General features: G+C 44.6%; 2 protein-coding genes across 2 annotated transcripts in view; both read right to left on the reverse strand.

Annotated features, from left to right (window-relative positions):
- The window catches only part of LOC132342744 (craniofacial development protein 2-like), a 63,875-nt gene extending 48,970 nt beyond the window's left edge, over positions 1 to 14,905 (reverse strand). Inside the window, exon 1 of the mRNA XM_059877310.1 lies at positions 14,871 to 14,905. Within this exon, the coding sequence (XP_059733293.1) occupies positions 14,871 to 14,905 (35 nt within the window). The remainder of the gene's footprint in view (positions 1 to 14,870) is intronic.
- CHD9NB (CHD9 neighbor) lies at positions 14,682 to 15,939 on the reverse strand. Its single transcript, XM_059877426.1, has one exon. It carries the CDS (start codon positions 15,661 to 15,663, stop codon positions 15,505 to 15,507), a length of 159 nt encoding a protein of 52 aa, XP_059733409.1. The 5' UTR covers positions 15,664 to 15,939; the 3' UTR covers positions 14,682 to 15,504.
- Positions 15,940 to 17,632: the final 1,693 nt, after the last annotated feature.

Here is a 17,632-nt window from a genome sequence, read left to right on the forward strand (position 1 = left end):
AGAGAATAAGCCAATTGTTTCAAGAGAGCGTCATAAGCAATGGCTCCATAAAGTCAATTTTATTTCCTTAAAACTGTCTGGTAGTATTTGATTTTATGCACATCATGAAGGAAATGGCAACCCACTCCACTACTCTTGCCTGGAAAATCCCATGGACGGAGGAGCCTGGTAGGCTTTAGTCTATGGGGTCGCAAAGAGTCGGACACGACTGAGTGACTTCACTCACTCACTCACTCACATCATTCTCAAATACGGCATTCTAGTAAAAACTTTGGTTACATGATCAATTTTTCCAACTATATACTATTAAAAGGAAGCCAGGTTCTTATTTAACGTATGCAAGTAACTATATTGCTGTGAATACAATAACACTCAAAAAGAAGTATCTGAATTCTGGAAGGATCAAGAAGGGAGAAAAAGAGAAGTGCTTCAGTTTTTGTTTACAAACATTTAATATACAAAAGTGTTGTAAGTTATAGATATCTTAAGAGAAATGAGAAAGGGGTTCCTTATATCCAGAAGCTGTAATATTAAAGAACCAGCAATGCTCCCCTAAAAAAGTCATAAAAATTATAATAAATTTTCATGAGTTCAATCAGTCTCATGTAATTAATTCTTGTTCTATTTGCTCTTGGGTTAGCAGTTTCAACTAGAGTTCTCTACCCAGTCCGGTGTAATCATCTCATAGCTATTAATACCATCAGAAATCTGTGCCCCAGATTACATGTCATAGCCCTTTCTATGAGCCTGACTTGGTCCCTATTTTTGAAGATGAAGCATTCTGGATTTTATCTGATCATAAAGCACTATTTGTAAATAATAAGAGACTTAACATGACCATGGTTTAAAATTTGATGAAATTTTATTATAAAAGTAACACAATTTGGTTGTTTCTGTGATATACAACATTCTAAATAATAATTGGAATTATGACTGCTAATATTATGCCAGGATATTTCATGGAAGGTACTGATAAATTTTTAGAAATTTCATACAGTCTCTGAATACATACATTAATAATATTTATCCATACAAATAAAGCCTAGGGAAGGTTAAGCATCACTTTTTATTTGACAATGTTATTCATGCAGTTTAACACATCAAACAAACCTAATTCATTTAACATCTCTCTTTTTACAAAGAGAGGGAAAAAAAACTCTTTGAGATGTTCTAGGAGCCTTTTATGAAATCTCAAAGTCAGTTGAAGGTCAAAAAGATTTCATTTAGAAATTGATTTGGGGAAGTTGTCAAAAATGTCAAAGTGTTTTAACACTTCATTAACCAGAAGCACAGACCACTATGCAACAATACTTAACTGTCAATTTAACCAAAATAACAATAAAAATTTTCAAAAGTAAATATAGGGAGCAACATGGTTGGTAAAAAAAAACAAAACAGGTCTTATAAAAAGTGAAAAGAATTGTTTCTCTTAAATAATTGAGGACATGATAAAGATAACACAGGAAGTTATTGTGGTAAGATTCAGAGTTGTTTCCTCGGTGGATTAATCAAAAGGTAGAGAAAATCTTTTACAATCTCTTACTGAAAACAGGCCTACAATTCAACACATTTTGTCTTTTTAAGAGAGAGAAAAATCACACTCTAGTTTTGCATTAGTGCACTATCGATATTAAAGTTCACTTTAAAATCTTATAACAAATTCACTTATCCAGTTTGACCCCATGAGATTAAATATTCTTTCTCTCTCTTCCCCTGTCTCTCTTTCTCTCCCACAAACTTTTCACAAGTTTCTAGACCCATTCAGTTCTTGTCCTACATTTTCCTCTTTCTTATTCTGGAACAACTTTGACACAACTATTTTAGGATGAAATTACTCTCTTTTGTCCTTAACAGAAACATAGCCTTAACACCTTGTATACTTTTTCTTATCAAAAACATATCCTACTTTCCTGGCACGTTTTGCATAGATTTTTTTTCCCTTCATCCTTATTATTTCTAGTAGTGTCTCTTACATATACTGATTATAATTCTCGATCCTTAGATTTTTTTTTTTTTTAAAGAAAACTAGGAGGTAGTTTTTGATCCTGTAGTGGAATAGATGCTGCTGTTGCTGCTCGTGTTGAGTCCAGAACCACAGCCGGACAGGAGGCTAGAGGATGTGAGAAGGATGCTGACCTGCTGACTGGGTCTGGAGACCCCAAGGAGGAGGAAGAAGTGGAGGAGGAATGAGTGGACCCCCTTACAGCAGTGAGAGGGCAAGGCGAGCAGCTGGAGAAATGTGTAAAGGCTCATGAACAGCTAGAGCTCTGAGATGAGCGTGTAGCCTCCAGGTTACAGAGGAGCTCTTCAACTTCTTGCACGGAGGGACCACTGTATGACCCACAAATTGGTTAACAGCTTGAAATAAGTGTGCAGGTTCGTTCACCCCAGCCTTCGTCACCTGGGCATCGGGTATTTCCTTATGGTTTTGAACATATCGTTCATTGTATAATCAAGTTCATGTGAATCTCAAAGATTTGGGCTTAGGCAAGTAGCTTCTATGTAATTATCAGTGATTTCATTTTAATGAAATCCAGTGATCAGCCTAGGCAAGTAGCTTCTACGTAATTATCAGTGATTTCATCTTAATAAAATCCAGTGATCAGCCTAGGCAAGTAGCTCCTACGTAATTATCAGGAATTTCATCCTAATGAAATCCAGTGATCAGCCAAAAAAAAAACACCTAGGAAATAAACAATGGTGATATACCAGCATTCAGTAGTTGATAAGCAAAAGTATGAATACACCATCTCACAATTTCTAGAGCCATATGCTTCCTTATAGTACAGTTTCCCAACGTGGCAAAAGAACATGTTCATTAACAGGTCCGAGTATGTTTATTCTCTATGTAAAAAGAAGAAGTCAGGTCAACTCCATTGCTGCCCTGCAAATAGTTTCATCAATACCATCTTTCTAGATTCCATATACATGCTCTAATGTACAATATTTGTCTTTCTCTTTCTGACTTACTTCACTCTTTACAATAGGCTTTAGATCCTATGACTGATTCATGTTGATGTATAGCAGAAATCAGCACAATATTGTAATTATCTTTTTTATTTATCTTTTAATTAATAATCACTTTACAGAATTGTGTTGTTTTCTGGCACACATCAACATGAATCAGCCATAGGTATACATATGTCCCCTCCCTCTGAACCTCCCTCCCATCTCCCTTCCCATCCCATCCCTCAGGTTGATACAGAGCTCCTGTTTAAGTTACCTGAGTCATACACCAAATTCCCACTGGCTATCTATTTTGCATATGGTAATATAAGTTTCCACGTTACTCTCTCCTCCAATAAAAAACTTAAAAAGAAAACTTTTTTTTAATTAAAAAAAAAAATAAGGCAAAGGGACTTCCCTGATGATCCAGTGGCTAAGTATCCCCCTTCCAATGGAGGGGATATGGGTTTCAATCCTGGTTAGAGAACTAAGATCCCACATAGTGTGGGGCAAGTTAGCCTGTGCATTGTGACTAAGACCCAATGTAGCCAAATAAATACATAAAATAATTAAAAAAAAAAAAAAGAAGAAGCAGGAGAAAGTTCTCTCTTATGCCTCTGACTCGTTTTCTTTTTTAACCAGTGCCACCTGGCTTGTGGGATTCTAGTTCTCCAACCAGGGACTGAACCCAGGCCCTCAGCAGAGAAAACTTGGAGTCCTAACCATTGGACCACCAGGGAATTCCCACTCTTTCTTTTTTTCTTTCACTCTTTCTCTCTCTATTTCCTTCCTCTTTCTTTCTCATGTGAAAATACAGGGAGACTCCTACAAGCCAGAAAATGACCTTTCACCACAATCCCAGAACACTTGTATCCTGATCTTAGACTTCCAGCCTCTGAAACTGTACAAAATAAATATTTGCTGTGTAACCCTCCCAATTTATGATATCTTGTTCACTTCAGTTCAGTCGCTCAGTCATGTCTGACTCTCTGCGACCCCATGAATTGCAGCACGCCAGGCCTCCCTGTCCATCACCATCTCCCGGAGTTCACTCAGACTCATGTCCATCAAGTTGGTGATGCCATCCAGCCATCTCATCCTCTGCTGTCCCCTTCTCCTCCTGCCCCCAATCCCTCCCAGCATCAGAGTCTTTTCCAAAGAGTCAACTCTTCGAATGAGGTGGCCAAAGTACTGGAGTTTCAGCTTTAGCATCATTCCTGCCAAAGAAATCCCAGGGCTGATCTCCTTCAGAATGGACTGGTTGGATCTCCTTGCAGTCCAAGGGACTCTCAAGTCTTCTCCAACACCACAGTTCAAAAGCATCACTTCTTCGGCACTCAGCTTTCTTCACAGTCCAACTCTCACATCCATACATGACCACTGGAAAAACCATAGCCTTGACTAGATGGACCTTTGTTGGCAAAGTAATGTCTCTGCTTTTCAATATGCTATCTAGGTTGGTCATAATCTTGTTAAAGCAGCCCAAACTGACTACAACATACAATAACACAAATGTCACACGTTTGCATACAAACGTTGGTCCTCGTCTTTGCTCCACTTTATATTTTTATCTGAATTGTGCTTCTGGCAGATGGAACAAGCTGTCACCTCCTCAATATGGGGGTTAAAGCTTTGTCCAATATTTGTAGAGAAGATTTTTAAGATTTCTTCCTTTTTTCTTGATATATTAATATAACCTTAAGGAGGTTATGGACTAAATTTTGTTTGCCGTTAGTCTGTTTGTTTTTTCTCAGCCTCATGTGCTTGCTTTTAAGAGTCCCTTGAGAGCCCCTGAGGAGGACCAAGGGTTACCTGAAGTTCCAGTGACTATAGGGAGTTGAAGGGCTAAAATGGAAAGATAGAAAATCCAGCTTGGCGGATTTATGTTTTCCCAAAGGTGCTATTATCCTTAAAAAAGTCACACCGAGAAGAAAGGAGGCAGGCAGAGTTAGTGCCATGGTGGCAGAACATAGAGTCAGTGGGGTTTGAGAGAAAAGGAGTTTAGTCTACTGAAAAGTTCCCATGAGAGGAACAGGATCAAGTAGGGAGAATAGAGAGGCCTTGAAACCAAAGCCAGAAAGGAGAACTTCGAGCCCAAGAGGTATCTTCCAAACAAAGATGTTAGATTGTAACTCAGCTTCAGTAAGTATACTCATTTCAACTATGACTCAAACATAAGTATCTTCCCTGGTGGGTCAGATGGTAAAGAACCCGCCTGCAGTGCACGAGACCTGGGTTCAGTCCCTGGGGTGAGAAGATCCCCTGGAGGAGGGCATGGCAACCCACTCCAGCATTCTTGCCTGGAGAATCTCCATGGACAGAGGAGCCTGGTGGGCTACAGTCCGTGGGGTCGCAAAGAGTTGGACACAACTTAGCGACTTTTCGCTTTCTTCACGTTTTTTACTTCACAGGGTCAAAAATCAAAGAGGGCACAGCAGGTGCAACCCTCATACCCAAAGATAGCCAAGGAGGAAGGAAGGAAGCATCTCATTGCCATAGCGATGAACAGAGGCAGTAGGGAGAGAGACAAGAGTCCTTACAGGATGAGACCTTTCAAGATTTAAATTTCGATGAATTCCCTGAGAGTTGCTAATGGTCAGTAGAACCCCACTTCAGATGTGGTACCCAGACTACCCATATTTCAGTCATGTCCGACTCCTTTCGGCCCCATGGACTGTAGCCCACCAGGTTCCTCTGTCCATGGTATTTCCCAAGCAAGAATACCGGGGTGGGTTGCCATTGCCTTTCTCCAGGGGATCTTCCCAACCCAGAGATCAAATCTGCTACTCTTAAGTCTCCTGCATTGGCAGGTGGGCTTTTTATCTCTAGCGCCACCTGGGAAGCCCCATTTCTACCCTTCAGATCAGTTCAGTTCAGTTCAGTCGCTCAGTCGTGTCTGACTCTTTGTGACCCCATGAATTGCAGCACACCAGGCCTCCCTGTCCATCACCATCTCCTGGAATTCACTCAGACTCACATCCATCGAGTCAGTGATGCCATCCAGCCATCTCATCCTCTGTCGTCCCCTTCTCCTGCTCCCAATCCCTCCCAGCATCAGAGTCTTTTCCAATGAGTCAACTCTTCACATGAGGTGGCCAAAGTACTGGAGTTTCAGCTTCAGCATCATTCCTTCTAAAGAAATCCCAGGGCTGATCTCCTTCAGAATGGACTGGTTGGATCTCCTTGCAGTCCAAGGGACTCTCAAGTGGCTTCTCCAACACCTTAAGCAAGTAGAAAACCAGAGTAAACTTTTCAGTTACCAAAACCAGGTTCTCAGGAAACAACACTTTTAGCTACCACAAGACAAAACAGTAGCACAAAAGACAGACAGAACAGCTGCCTGTCACAAAAGTCCCAATATCCAAAGAACTCAGGGATGGGAGGAGCGGACTGGGAGGGAATGATGTAGAAAAGAATGGCTTTATTGCTTTCCCAGGTAAAGGGGGACATGGTGGGTGCCTGCCCCCCAGAAAGCATAAGTCCCAACCCAGGAGGATTTGATAAGGAGTTTTATAGCAAGGGGCTTCCCTGGTGGCTCAGACAGTAAAAAATCTGCCTGCAATGTAGGAGACCCAGCTTCAGTCCCTGAGTCAAGAAGATCCGCTGGAGAAGGGAATGGCAACGCAGTCCACTGCTCTTGCCTGGAGAATTCCATGGACAGAGGAAACTGGGGGGCTACGGTCTGGGGGGGTTTGCAGAGTCAGACTCGACTAAGGGACTAACACTCTTTATAGGAACAATTTAAGGGTGGGGTTCCTCTCAAGATCAGGGTGTGTGCAGGGCCTGCACTCCCTTAATCCTGTCTCAGGTGGTCTCCACCCTAGAGAATTTGATGAAGGGTTTGAGAACAGTGGTTCAAAGCTGGGGTCTCGGACAAAATCAGGCTGTGAGCAGGGTTGGCAGTCCCTTCATCTCATCTCCCAGGTGGCCAGTCTCCTAATCTTGATAAGTTTCCCTGGTCCCTTTAATCTTGCCTTGGGTGATTTTTTTTTGGCTGTTCCTCCCTTGTTTAAAAACAGCAAAGGGGGAAGGCGCCAAGATGGTGGAGGAGTAGGACGGGGAACACACTTTCTCCCCCACAAATTCATCAAAAGAGCATTTAAACGCCGAGTAAATTCCACAAAACAACTTCTGAATGCCGGCAGAGGACATCAGGCACCCAGAAAAGCAACCCAACTCCTCGAAAGGAGGTAGGAAAAAATATTAAAGACAATAAAAGAGACAAAAGAGGGAGGGACGGAGTTCCGTCCCGGGAAGGGAGTCTTAAAAAGAGAGAGGTTTCCAAACACCAGGAAACCTTCTCACTGCCGAATCCGTGCCGAGCTTTGGAAGCACAGAGGACAACATAACAGGGAGAAAAAATAAATAAACAATTAAAACTCGCAGATTGCAAGCCCTACGGTAACTCCTCCAGCGGAGAAACAGCGCAGATGCCTGCATCCACCATTAGCAAGCGGGGGCTGGGCAGGGAGGCGCGGCGCGGGCTGCATCGCTGAGAGTAAGAATCTGGCCTGAATACCCTGAGCACTATCTGAGCGAAATAATTTGGGCTAGCAAACCAGACTGTGGGATATCTACCATGCGAAAAGCCAGCCCTAACCTAAGATACCGCCAGCCCGCGCACAGAACAAAGGACCAAACAGAGGTAGCCGGCTGCAAACCTTCCCCCTCCGGTGACAGGCAGCCAGAGCCGGAAGGGGGCAATCGCAGCCCCAGAGAGACATTATCTATAAAACTGGCTTCTTTGCTAACTAAAACTTATTGGGGGTCTGGACGGTCAACATCTGCCTGAGAAGGTGCGCCGGTTTTACACCCAGATAACCAAGTGGCGGGGAGGCGATAAATCGCAGCATTGGCGCTCGCCAAACACCTCATCACCTGAGCTGCTCGGACCTGGGAAGAGCACAAAACACAGCCCCAACTGAGTCTGCGCCTCTGAGGACTACCCGAGTGCCTGAACCTGAGCGGCTTGGACCTGGGAGGTGCATGCAACCCAGGGCCAGCCTCGGATTGTTCCCGGCGGAACAACCTAGAGCCTGAGCAGTGTGGGCAGGGAGGCTACACGCGCCGTGAGCGGGGGCAGACCCAGTGTGGCTGAGGCACTGCGAGCACACGCCAGTGTCATTTGTTTGCAGCATCCCTCCCTCCCTCCCCATAGCGCAACTGAACAAAGAGAAGAAATACAGCTCCACCCACCAGAACACCGACACAAGCTTCCCTAACCAGGAAACCTTGACAAGCCACCTCTACATACCTACACACAGCGAGGAAACGCCACAATAAAGAGAACTCCACAAACTGCCAGAATACAGAAAGGACTCCCAAACTCAGCAATTTAAACAAGATGAAGAGACAGAGGAATACCCAGCAGATAAAGGAACAGGATAAATGCCCACCAAACCAAACAAAAGAGGAAGAGATAGGGAATCTACCTGATAAAGAATTCCAAATAATGATAGTGAAATTGATCCAAAATCTTGAAATTAAAATGGAATCACAGATAAATAGCCTGGAGACAAGGATTGAGAAGATGCAAGAAAGGTTTAACAAGGACCTAGAAGAAATAAAAAAGAGTCAATATATAATGAATAATGCAATAAATGAAATTAAAAACACTCTGGAGGCAACAAATAGTAGAATAACAGAGGCAGAAGATAGGATTAGTGAATTAGTAAAAACACTCTGGAGGCAACAAATAGTAGAATAACAGAGGCAGAAGATAGGATTAGTGAATTAGAAGATAGAATGGTAGAAATAAATGAATCAGAGAGGATAAAAGAAAAACGAATTAAAAGAAATGAGGACAATCTCAGAGACCTCCAGGACAATATTAAACGCTACAACATTCGAATCATAGGGGTTCCAGAAGAAGAAGACAAAAAGAAAGACCATGAGAAAATACTAGAAAAAAATAAATAAATAAAATAAAAACAGCAAAGAACTGGCTTTAACCAAAAATTTCCTTCTGTAAATCAAAAATTTGGAAAATCTTTTTCAGAAAGGCAGGGAGAGGCTCTTACTGTCCTTGCTTGGCCAGAGTCTGGCGGAGACCCAGGATCCTAACTGGTAAAATAAAGTTTACCTTCGCTGGCATGGTCAAAGGTCCGGGGATCTCAGCAGCAGTCCCCTGAGAGTGGAGAGTCCCAACCATCCCATCTTTACTGCCAAAAGTCATGGGAAGAAAACTTTTCCAGCCTCTGTCCAATAGTTGGGGCCTGATAATTTAAATGAGAAAAAGAAAAAAAACAGATTAACAAGAGAAAACAGAACGTTAATTTTCACACAAGCTTGTGGGAGCTCCCAATCACGGAAAACTCTTGAAATAACCCAAAGGAAAGGTATAGACATGTGTGCATGCCTGCTCAGTTGTGTCTGACTCTTTTATGACCCTGTGGACTAGCCCACCAGACTCCTCTGTCCATAGGGTTTCCCAGGCAAGAATACTGGAGTGGGTTGCCATTTCCTTCTCCAGGAATGTGTATATAAACCAATTTAACAAAGAGCGGTGGGTTAAGGCTTCAGTGGGAGAATATGAAAGGTTCTGTTGGGCTTTTTGATGCTAATGAGAATGGACAGACCCTCTTCTTGGCAGTTAAATTCACAGGAAACTGCCGAGGAGGAGGTTTAATGGCAGCTGTATTTTGTAATGGCTCTGATTCAGGCAGCTAAAGGAAATTTACACAGCATTCATTTCTGCACCTCTGTGCTCAACTGTTTTCACTTTAAAATAATCTTTATACCAATTCTGAGGGTCCAAGAGGATCACCACAATTCTCAAAGGAGTTCTCCAAGTCTCACCCTCTGGAACCAAACTGCCTAGTACATGTCCCAGCCCTGTCTGGGAAAGCTGAGAGACCTGGGGTAAATTACTTACTCCTCTGTGTTTCAATATGCAGAAAGAGGATGGAGTGATTGAAAGGATTAAGCAAGTCCTATGTGTGAAGCATTTGGAACAACGCCTGGACGCAGTAAGAGTGATACAAGTGTTTCCTATTGTTATTTTTTTATTGCAGTATAACTGACATGTAAGATTATATTCATTTCAAATGTACAAAGTAATGATTCAACATTTAGGTATATTACAAAATGATCACCAGAGTATGTGTAGATAGCATCCATCACCAAGCTACAGAATTATTTTTTTTTTGGTCCTATAAGCTTCTCAAACTCAACCATTCCAAAACTCATCTTCTGTCTAAACCTGTCCATCAGGGAATTCCTGTGGTTAGGGATCTGCGCTTTCACTGCTAAAGCTCCGAGTTTAGTACCTGGTCGAGAAACAGATCCCACCAAGCCTCTTGGTGCAGTTTTTTTTTTTTTTTTAAGTCATTAAAAAAAAAATAGATAAACTTTTCCTTCCTCCCATTTTCCCTCCTCCCAGAGTCCCTTTTTCATGAGGTGGCACCACCACCAGCCCCATTACCCAAGCAGAAACCCTGATTTCTCTCTCCCCTTTGACCCCATGTAAAATCAACCACTAAAATTGGTTCACTTTAACCCCTAAATACTGCTTGAGTTTGTTCTCTTCATTCTTGCTTTTCTGTCAGAGTTGATGATTGCTTAGCACTTCCCCATCTTGTTGATGGTTTTGGCCGCATGACTCGATGTGGGTGGTGGAATAGTATTAGACATGACTATAGCTGTGCAACCGGACTCAGCCTCTGATGCTCCTGCTGTCGTCATGTGAACACCCTCAGGTAACCTTGATTGCCTGAACCACAGTGACTCATAGGCACACGAGTTTGAAGAAAAAGCTTATGTCTGTGTGCCACTGAGATTTTGTGGTTGCAAAATAGTTTGGGGTTTGTTTGTTTTCTTTTTTGCTGCACTGGGTCTTATTTGCAGCACCCAGGATCTTCTATCTTCATCACAGCATACAGGATCTTTAGTGGTGGCATGTGAACTCTTAGTTGCGGCATGAGATCTAGTTCCCTGACTAGAGATCAAACCTAGGATCCCTGCACTGGACGCACAGAGTCTCAGCCACTGGACTACCAGGGAAGTCCCAGCTATTAATAGGAATACCTACCTGAAGCATTTTTCCGAGGGCAGGCAATTGTCTCCTAGTTGGTGTTTCCATTTCTAGCTTTATTCCTCTAACTGCATCCTTCAAATGGCTACCAGGTTACTCTACCTAAAGTGCAAATCTGATTTGAGCTGACTTACTCATAATTCTTTGACAATGACAGAAACCAAATTCAAATCACTCTTGGTAGGGGTTGGGGGGACTGAGAATCTATTGGTTTGTGTAAATCTTTAGGGGTGGTCATAACTTCTCACATGGCTGGATCCAGTTGCCCAAACAAGCTCACTGGGAATACGTCTCTCCTTCTCAGAACTCCATTCTCTTCTGTAGCTTCATTCTCAAGCAGACCCTCTCCAGCCCGGTGGGGAAAATGACATTAAGAGGTGCCAAGCTAAAATCCTACTATTTTATTAACTCCAAAAGAAAGTGAATACGTCTTTCATAATTGTGCCAACAAAAAGTCTCCCAGAAGACTCACTGTACTGGTTTGGGTTGGATGCTGTTCCTTGAATTAGTCACGTTGACCAGGGAGGAGCAGTGCTCAGCCTTGTACCCAAGAGTGGGATCAGCCCCACCAAGTCATGTAAACCAAGAGTGGATAAGAAAAGGGTTCCCCAAGGGGAAAAGATGGGATTCGTTACCAGAAGGCAGGATACAAAGCAATCAAAAGCGAGTGATGTCTTGGCATCATTCCTCTGCCTAAAGTCCTCCAATGAACTCCTCATCACCATCAGGATGAGTATGAACCACAAGGCCCTCCATGATCTGTGGTCCTTTTCACTTATTAAGCCTCACCTCCCACAACACTGCATATCGCAACCTTGCAGCTCATACGTTCCCCTTCTGAAACACTTGCCCTGTTTTCTCCAGCCCATTCCTACTTACTCGTACAGGCTCCATATAGGTCTCATCAAAGCTGGAAAGATCTCTCTGACTTTGCTGCTCCAGGCTGTGCTCCCACAAGGACTACCTCAACATTTTATTAACAATGACATGTTTGGCACAGAGGAGTCTCCGAGTAGGTCTTTCCTGGTAGCTCAGCTGGTAAAGATTCTGTCTGCAGTGCAGGAGACCTCGGTTTGATTCCTGGGTTGGGAAGATCCCCTGGAGAAGGGATAGACTACCCACTTCAGTACTCCTGGGCTTCCCTGGTGGCTCAGCTGGTAAACAATCCATCTGTAATGCAGGAGACCTGGGTTCGATCCCCGGGTTGGAAAGATCCGCTGGAGGAGGGCATGGCCACCCACTCCAGTATTCCTGCATAGAGAATCCCCATGGACAAAAGAGCCTGGCAGGCTATAGTTCATGGGGTTGCAAAGAGCTGGACACGACTGAGCAACTAAGTACAGCACAGCAGCACACTCTCCCAGTAACTGCGGGATTAATAGACGGATAGAGCAAGGAATAAGTGATTGAGTGGTAAAAACAATAAATATTTGCTTAATGAATGAATTTGGTTTGAAATGGGAAGTTGATTGACTCATAGAACTGAAAAATCCAAGGGAAGAGCTGAAGTATTGGTTGTTGTTGCTCAGTTCCCAAGTCGTGTCCAACTCATTGTGACCCCACGGACCACAGCATGCCCAGCTTCCCTGTCCCTCACCATCTCCCGGAGTTTGCCCAAGTTCACGTCCATGGCATCAGTGATGCCATCCAACCGTCTCATCCTCTGTCCCCTTCTTCTCCTTCTGCCTTCAATCTTTTCCAGCATCAGGGTAAAGGTAAACAGTATATGTGGGTAGGTAAATAGATAGATAGACTGACAAATGGATTGAATGGACTGGATGAATGGGAGGATGGATGAATAGATGGAGACATAAGTGGATAGCAAGGTGACTAGTAAGCAAAATCCTCCTCCTTGGGTAGTTGTGGAAGTGGGCCAGAGAAATGGCTTTCAAGTTACGGGCTGAGTCTATGCAGACCTGCCTTTAAAGGGTTTAAAGCTCATTTGCGTAGACATAATTCTTGCCACTTACACCAGGCACTTGATCCTCAGAGGGAGCTAGATGGGTGATACCGGTCCCCCATGGCACAATTGGAATATCGTTAAAAAGAAACTGGGTCCTTTTTCCTGTTACAGATTAACTTCCTGGCAAATTGCAACATGCCTGCCACAGCTGGAGGTGGATGGAGAATCCTGTTTTTAAAACCCTCAGAGATCTTGCATTAAATTAAAAGAGCATTTTGCACCATCCCAGGAGGAAGCCAAACAAACCACCCTGTTTCTGAACTTCTAAGGACCCGGAGTCCCCTTCATTTGGAGTTGGTAAGAAGTTGAGTGAGTTTTACCCCTCAGGAGCTGATGGAAATAAGTACCACCCTGCCTTCAAACCTCACCACCAGCTGAACTTTTTCCAAGAGTCCTGAGGGTGGACACTGTGAGCAGCTTCTGACCAGACACCATCCTGTTTTGCAGGGTGAATTTCCATTAGGAGGGAGGAGAGAGAAAAACAGAACTGTATTTAAAAAAAAAAAAATTGAAAGCAGTTACCAGAGCTTGGCCTCTGCCCAGAAAGCTGTAGAAAGAGGCCCCAAACTTCCTGATCCCCAGCTGCAAGCCCAGGCCTGTTTCCTGGCCCACTGCAAGTTTCCTACCCCCGGGAAAGAGCAGGGCTTCGGGCCAGCTGAGGAGGCCCCATCTCTCCTGCTCCCTCCTTGAAAGACGTCAGGCTCTGCTGAAGCAAAAGGAACGTTTCCAAATTGCTTTACTTCTGGTCCTTCTTCTCTTTACCCCCACTGCCAGCTTCTCAAAACAATCCTATTCTGTTTCTGAGGTTCTGATGGCCAAAACAAGGGTCGTTTCCAGTAGCATGCTGCCTCTTTTTCTCCATCCTTCCACCTCCCTGCTTCTCATCACCCAGCACACCCCACACTCCCAGAGTAATAAATAAAAGGCCCTCAAAGCATCACCCGTGGCACAATGGTAAAGAATCCACCTGCCAGTGCAGGAGACACGGGTTCAATCCCTCGGTCAGGAAGATCCCCTGGAGGAGGGCATGGCAACCCGCTCCAGTATTCTTGCCTGGAAAAATCCCATGGTCAGAGGAGACTGGCGGGCTACAGTCCATGGGGTCACAAAAAGTCAGACACGACTGAGCAAGCACACAAAGCATCACCCAGCCTAAAAGTGGGGGGGGGGGGCGGCGGTGATCCTAGTTGACCAGTTGCCTCCCCCATAAGCAAGTAGATTCAACTGAGTAAAGGGAAATGGCCCTCACTACACACAGGCTGGAACAGGACATGGATTTCCATTTACTTGTGGGAAAGACCTCCCACACTTAATGCAGGACTCTGCAGGGGTGAATTCAGCTGCTGGGGGGAAGTCAAATCTGGGGCTCAAATCTGGGTTCTGCCCCATCCTGGTTGGCCATGCTCAGGCAAGTTATTTAATCTCTTACTACCTCAACCTTCTCATCTATTAAATGGGGATGGTTGTGGTGGTTACATTAAACCACTCGTGTAAATCCTCACCGTGATGCCTGAAACCAAGCAAAGGCTCATAGCCCCGTTTCTCACTCACGTTCTACTGAATTACACCCACCCTTCCCCACTGATCCTCTAATCTCAGCTCCCCAGTCCTGTCTTTCAAACGTGTTGTGTCATCATTTATTTGCAAACATGTCTGTTTGATTTCAAATTAAAATGCTTCTGAGTCGCATTAAAAACAAAACACATGCAAGGAGGGGAAAAAGAGAGGCTGACAGACATATGAGTAAACAGCGAAATATTTCCGAAGGCTGGATACAGAGAGCTCAAACGCTTGAGGGCTCAGGCTGACAGACTCTTGATGGGAAGAGACACAGGAACATCAGCAGAGGGGCATTTTTCTGGGGATTAAAACACCAGGATGGGGAAACCCTCCTCCTTCCTTCCCACCAGTACTCAGGGTTCCACTTACTGGATGATCAAGGCCTTGTTGTCTTCCATTGCCATGATCACAGTCTGATTCTGATTGTTACCATAACTCATTAACAGTTCTCCAAGTTAAATATTGAAGTGCTCAAACAAACAGTGTGGACTGAGCCAAACCCCAAAACTTCCTGTGAGGGGCACTGGCTATTCAGCCAGCTGTTAGAAAAAGGAGAGGGAGGGATAAAACAAGACAAAACAAGAAACTGAGAGCCACACATCCCCATCAGCACTGTGGCCAGAGAGCTTTCGGAGTTCAGAAAAGTGAAGCATGTGGAAGGATGGGGGGGTCACAGGACCATCACATCTCAGCCGCAGAGATTGATCAGAGTCAGAGCAGTCAGCCAGGGGGCTCAGGGAAGAGTCCCATCATGTGAGAAGACTTCTTTCATCCTCTCTGTCTATCAGGGAGCTGGGGAAATAGGGCTACCGGGGCTGTGACCCCTCACAGCTCCAGAGCAAAGCCTGGTGAAGGTGACTTCTGAAGGCTGGATCCTGAAGGTGGGGATTTCCCTCTCCTCCTTCTCCTTGGAGCTTCTCAGGACGGGGCTCCTCTCAAGTTTCGCTGGCCAAAGGCAGTTCCAGGGATGAGGTGAGGGTCCGCGAATCCAGAGAGAAGCATCTCAGTTCTTCTGCTCCGGGGCGCCATCCTTCAAGGAGGTGTCTCTGCTGTCCCCGGCCTCTGGGCCAGCCCCCAGATTTGGCTCCTCTCCCTCGGGCTGCTCTGCGGGTTTCTGGGACTCCCCCGCCACCTCGGTGCTCTTGCTGGAGTGGCACCCCATCTCAGTCGGACGCAGAGGGCGAGCGCCCTGGGAGGTCCTGCGGTGAGTAGGGTCTGTACGGCTGATCCGAGGGGGCCAGAGTTAAATAACCCTTCCTCAGAGCACAGCTGAAAGAGAACGGATTTGGTTTCCATGGTCACCGGGAGACACCAGTCCAATCTGCATAATGACAACGCCGCCCCCTAACCCCCTCCTCCCTCTGCATCTCTGGGGTGGGCTGAGCCTGGAAGGGGGCCCTTCCGGCTAAGCCAACTAGTTCTCAGAACCAAGCCCTATTCATTCCATCAGAAGAATTCCCTTTTGTTTAACCTGTAACTTCTTTACAAATTACAACCCCCCACCTAGTTACCTGTAAACACCAGGCCTCTCTTCTCATGCAAAGAAAGCCCTGTTACTAAGCAACTGGCTGTGCCCTTCCTCCTTGTCCCAGGGTCATATCAGTTCCTGGGGCTCACAGACCCCCCACTTGGAGGCCATCCCCACCCTAGAATGCCACCTCCACCCAGGGTTGAAGAAGAATGGGAAGGGAAGTCCTAAGACCATGGATTCCAGGGGTTACCCAAACAAGTAAGTAAAGAAAAGAACTAGCATTAACGGTGCTATGTTAAATATGAAAGTTGGTAACAGTAAATCCTAAGAGTTCTCATCACACACACACACACACACACAATTTTTTATTCCTTTAATGTTGTATCTTTAAGAGAGGATGGATGTTCATTCATCTTATTGTGCTAATTATTTCATGATATAGGAAAGTCGAAACATTAGGCTGTATACCTTAATTCATACAGTGCTATCAGTCATGCTCAGTTACTCAGTTGTTGGGCTCTTTGTGATCCCGTGGACTGTAGCCCACCAGACTCCATGGTCCATGGAATTTTCCATGGCAAGAATACTGGAGTGGGTTGCCATTTCCTACTCCAGGGAATCTTCCCACCCAAGGGATCAAACCTGAGTCTCTTGCACCTCCTTCACAGCAGGCGGATTCCTTACCACTGAGCCACCAGGGAAGCCCTATGTCAATTACATCTCAATAAAACTGGAAGAAAAATAAACAAATAAATAAATAAGCAGATTAGCAGGTACCAAGTGCTACTCTGTGCCAAGCACAATTTACATTCATCATCTTGTTTTATCCTCACAACCATCCCAAGAGGTAGGTTGTGTTATTTAACTTTCATTTAACAGATGGAGACACTGAGATTCAGAAAGACTGAAAAACTTATTTAAGGTCTAACAGCCAGGAAATAGCAGGGGTGGGATTTGAACTCGGGTCCCTCAGATTCCCCTCTAATACCATTCTCATTTATTTTAAAGTCCCCATCAGACCATCTTCATGCACCATCATATGTGTAATCAGTTTGGGAGGCCTGTCATTGCTCTTTTAATCTGGACATATGAGTAAAGGTTTTCAAAGCTGTGAACGAATTTCTATATATTTTTTAAGTTTTTTTTTTTTTTTTTGGTGGTGCTGGGTCTGTGTTGCTGCAAGCAGGCTTTCTCTAGTTGCATGCCTGGGTTTCTCATTGCAGTTATTGTGAAGACCAGGTTCTAGGGATTTCAGGCTTCAGTAGCTGTGGCACATGGGCTTAGTTGCTCTGAGGCATGTGGGATCTTCCCGAATCAAGGATCCAACTCACGTCCCCTGCACTGGCAGGTGGATTCTTAACCACTGAACCACCAGGGAAGCCAAACACTCTATATTTGACTTCTATTTTATTTCTGATCACCTTGCTTTTCTTTTCCTAACTCCGAAAGGAGCCCGATAATTCTGGCCCAGCTCCCAGGAAGCTGGAAAGAGGATCAGGCAGGTCTACGAAGTAGCTTTTCAGAGAAGCACAGAGTGTACTCTTTTCCAAGTATGCACGAAGCCATCGAAAGTGACTAGCTCCCATTCACTGATGGAGGGGAGGGTACATGCCAGCCTCGGATATCTCACACAAGTCCCCTCGTTTACTCATCACAATCA

This window comes from Bos taurus, chromosome 18, assembly GCF_002263795.3.
Source record: "Bos taurus isolate L1 Dominette 01449 registration number 42190680 breed Hereford chromosome 18, ARS-UCD2.0, whole genome shotgun sequence".
NCBI lineage: Eukaryota > Metazoa > Chordata > Mammalia > Artiodactyla > Bovidae > Bos > Bos taurus.